The sequence below is a fragment of the Vigna unguiculata genome, chromosome 1, assembly GCF_037176805.1.
Source record: "Vigna unguiculata cultivar grain cowpea cultivar isolate G323 ecotype 2 chromosome 1, ASM3717680v1, whole genome shotgun sequence".
Taxonomy (NCBI): domain Eukaryota; kingdom Viridiplantae; phylum Streptophyta; class Magnoliopsida; order Fabales; family Fabaceae; genus Vigna; species Vigna unguiculata.
The window spans coordinates 28,369,249-28,373,691 of NC_140792.1; the positions used below are offsets into that span (position 1 = coordinate 28,369,249).

Here is a 4,443-nt window from a genome sequence, read left to right on the forward strand (position 1 = left end):
GATTTCAAAATTTAAATTTTTAATTTAAAAAAAAAAAAAAAAAAAAACAAGTGTCACATATGTGTCAGTACACATGTCATGACATGAACGCTATACCGGAACACCTTAAAAAATAAGACCAAAATCAATACTTTAAAAAAAAAAAATAGGAACCAGTGCTTAAGTTTCGACCATGAATTATTTCTAATTTTACATAATACCTAAAAGACAAACATATTTTTTAGTGAAAAGAGCGACAAAGAGAGGAATAAAGATAAGCAACGTACATTAGCTTCATCCATTCAACCAAACATAACCACTAATTGAAGAAAATCCCCTTTCTGTAGTGACATAAATGGAGAGTTTTATTGCACTAAAAATAAACAAAAACTCAAGAAACTCACATCGAAAAACTAAAGTTGACTGTTTTAACTATCACTAATACCAATTAAAATCATTGTGGCACCCTACGAGAAACAAATCAAATATAAATTATTCAAGTTATGTAGTTTCATATTATCTTCGACCTAGAAACAACAGAGACAACAAGTTCGGATAGAGGGTTAAGCCCAATCAACTGGTCTTTGGATCAGGCATGGGAAAGAGGCCAGCACTTGCACCTCTGGGCGGTGCAAAACCCAAGAACTTCTGCAAATTTGTTCTGATGCTAATGGAACACAAGAAGTACAGAAATGCCATGGAACAATCAGTGGGATCATTACCCTGCAATCCTCGATGGCTCATCTTCATAATAAGCCCAAAAGGTTTGAAGGGCAATTTGGCAACTACCTTGCCTTCGAAGAGTGAATTCAGCAATCCAAAGACTACAAAGAGAACCAGAGCCACAACACCCCCAGACTTGAACTTGAAGAGAGACAGATCACGACTCGATTCTTTGAGGCTTGTCTCAACACGATCAATCTTTTTGGTCTTGGACTTCTTGATGTTGATTTTATTGCTGTCTGTCTTCATGGTCTCAAGTTTCTTGGAGGCCTTGTCAATGGAGGACCGAAGATTTTTGTAAGAATTGGTCCGATAGATAAGAACCCAAGAGATAGCCTCACAAACAATAGCTGTGCAGAAGGAGATACCAACTACAGTGAGGCCATCAGAGTACTTGAAATCTGAGAAAGGATATGCCATAGGAAGACTTTAACAAAAAATCTACGCCAAAATGGGAAGACCAACTCGGATCTTGATGAGAAATGTTAAAACGTCCAAATCCTGTATTAAAAAAAAAAACAAACAAACATTTAATCACACCCTATACGGACTCCTCAATAAAATAACAGAGCAACAAATAGGACAAATTACATTCACCTTCCCCAAAGAAATGTTTAAATTACACTCTCCCTCCTCTTTTGAAAATAACATTTATGTATACTATGAGATTATTTAGATTATGCTAACCTTAGTTTTAGTTTAAACAAGCCACTTAAGACATTTCCTCTATCTCCGTACTCGGTATCAAAAGCAGATATAGCCTTGAAATTTGATAATAGGATATTTAAAATTATCTAGAGGTAGTGTTGTTAAATATCAAAGTTGTCCAACACCATGACGAGTTGAGGTAGACAATGCGTGAGATGAGTTATAGATTCTTATACCATGTCAAATTCCATCTTAGAATCGATTGGCACTAAGCAACACGCCCTCCACATATGTCTATCAAATCAAACAAGCCTATAAAAATAGGCAATTACTGAGATGAGTTACAGACTTCGGTACCATGTCAAATTTCATCTAAAAACCAATTAAGCTAAGTTGTTCAACAGATATATATAAGTCGCACTCCAAGAATTGAGGCCACTGTGAGACTTCCCAACAAACTTAATATATTGGTTTGAAATTGGAACAGCTATCGTCCATCAACACCACAAACCAAAAAAAAAACAAACTCATTAAATATATATCCTTTGTCAAGAGAAAATAAAGCAGGTGAAGCAATACCAATTATCTCCAAATTACTATATACTCTTCAGCATAGATTAACTTGACCCTGATTTATGTCAATATTTGTTTTATGTTTGAACCAGGATTAATTGCACCTTTTGTATAAAATGTGTAAATCTGGTCCCCCAAAGTTGTTTACAAGCCAATTGTGCACCTTTTCTTTCATCTAAAACCCACAATTTAAAATTTTATAACTATATATTTGGGGTTTAATGATGGATTAGGGATATGAAATCATTTTAGAAGTTTAGATGCAAGAAATTTAGTAAAAATTCTCTAAGATATGGAGGATTTGTAGCATGTGATACGTTAGAAGAAGAAGAAGAAGAAGAAATGAAGTTTCCTATTTTATTTGGGGTGAAATATGATGTTTTTGGTTGGTGAATTAAATGTGAAGGTTTAAGAGAATTTAATTGATTAAATTGTACGGTTTTAGTGTAAAACATTGACAATTTGATAGTTTTAGGTAGAAAAATTCGGTGGACGGACCAAATTAGCTTGATTTGAAAAATAGTGCGACTTAATTAGCTCATAAAAATTTATGAGACCAACAAGAAATATCACCAAAGAGCTAGCCTAACAAGCTCAGGATTCTTGCAATCCATGGGCTCATTATAGAACTTAAAAAGACTAAAAGTGCAGAAACAAAAAGCTAAAACGAAACAAAATTCTTTGAAAATAAGATCCAAAGAACTTATCCATAGGCAGCTACTTTTATCAAATTTTCAAAACTGTTCAACAAAACAGAGAGCTAACAAACAAATGTGTCCTGTGTAACAAGGACCAACAGTGAATTGGGACTAGGTCTTTACTACCTTTCAGTCAAAATTAATCTATTAATCAATTAAATTCTCAATTAAAATTGGGATTTCTAAGACACTAATCAATTAAATTCTACATCTATTAATCAAGAAAAAACATCAGCGCAACAAGAATAGGGTTGATATACCTGACCAAGTAGCTTCCCTTCAAGTCTGAGGTTTCAGTATGAATCCTGCAAATTCAGAAGAAGGAAAAAAAGGAAACTGATGTGAAGTTACATCATATAGCAGCAACAAACATTATTATATTATACAATCTAAAACAAAATAGATAACACCACAATTCAGTGTAACCAGATTCCCAGAATCAAATCCATCAATTTCAATGAAAAAAGTCAACGAACTTCAGCGTACTCAGAGTAAATTCATTCTTCAATACAAAGAAATCAGTCGCAAAACAAACTAACACATTATTTAGGTCATAATTGAAATCTCATTTTAAGAATACAAATTCCTCAATAAAAAAGTAAAAAATGTCATACACAGTCAAAATAACAACACAGCAGTTATAAAATAATAAATGCCTTATCCTCTACTTCATTAATTAGTAGAGAAATCAAATCCTGTGCTACCATTTTGAGCTCAATGAAAAATCCCAACTCTTTAACAGTACAGTAAAATTTACCTCTACTGTTTATCAAGATAGTATAATGAGCAAACATTCGCATACAAAGGAGAGATTTCAAAGTTATAAGATATCGTACAACTCCATAAACGAACCATAAAATAACAAAATTTGAAGAAAAAAATAATGAATTGTTTCTTTTTTTTCTAATATCGCCGTCCAAATCGACAACAGATCCGTAGTGAACCAACAGAAACCAACCACAGAAAGAAGAAAAATCGCTCATTTTCTGAAACGCGGTTTCTTAAATAGATCCAAATTAAACAGTCACAGCACTCAGTGTTTTGTTGTTGGATCTGCTATTTGCGCGTAAATTCGAATTTAACCTCTCTTTTACCTGTCTAATGGCGGAGGTGTCGGTCTGAAAGTCGCACACGGTTGCAGGGTTCTCAGTGGTGGCGCTTCTCTTTCCGCTCCCTTCTTCCTTGTAAAATCAAATTAAATTAAATTATAATATCACTCTCAGAGGTCACTGTGGTGTATACCCAATTCATCCCGATATATATTTATTTCTGCATATATATCTTATATCTTCTTTAATTTAAAAGTACAACTATTTTTTAAAATTTAAGCAATAATTTATTCTTACTTATATTTAATTATTCTGTAAGTCAAATAATTTAAATATGTTTTTATATATAAATGTAAAATGTTAATATCACGGAAAACACTACCAATCTTTTGATGATTTGAAATAATATCTTATTTGAAAATTTTATTTTGGTGTAGATATTTGTGTTAATTAAATAACTGAAATTTAGGACTTTGCTAACTAATTTATCAAAAGTTATCTGATCTCTAAAAAGTTAAATGATTTCTAAAATAACAAGGAAACATATGTGTTATATGTTTGTTTATTATTTTATAATAAAACAAATAATTAAATTATAATTATAAAAAAATATAAATAATTTTTATAATTTAATTATAAGTACTTTTTATATATTTTGTAAATATATTTTATTTAATTAATTTAAAAAATTGTTACATTCAAGAAAAATAAGTTAAATTAAAAAAACGGATTAATTGAAGAAAAAAAATGTAGACATGGAAAAGGGAAAATCC

The 4,443-nt window shown here is 31.5% G+C and overlaps 1 protein-coding gene across 1 annotated transcript; it reads right to left on the reverse strand.

Annotated features, from left to right (window-relative positions):
• Positions 1-248: 248 nt before the first annotated feature.
• LOC114196026 (uncharacterized) lies at positions 249-3,869 on the reverse strand. The gene is made up of 3 exons (XM_028086520.2): positions 3,716-3,869; positions 2,882-2,926; positions 249-1,203 (listed from the first exon to the last, which is right to left on the reverse strand). The coding sequence occupies exon 3, from the start codon at positions 1,120-1,122 to the stop codon at positions 553-555; it is 570 nt and encodes a 189-aa protein (XP_027942321.1). The 5' UTR covers positions 1,123-1,203; positions 2,882-2,926; positions 3,716-3,869; the 3' UTR covers positions 249-552.
• Positions 3,870-4,443: the final 574 nt, after the last annotated feature.

What these genes read in the sequence shown, in the direction of transcription:
- LOC114196026 (XM_028086520.2), bottom strand. Translation starts at nt 1,122, where the DNA reads ATGGCATATCCTTTCTCAGATTTCAAGTACTCTGATGGCCTCACTGTA.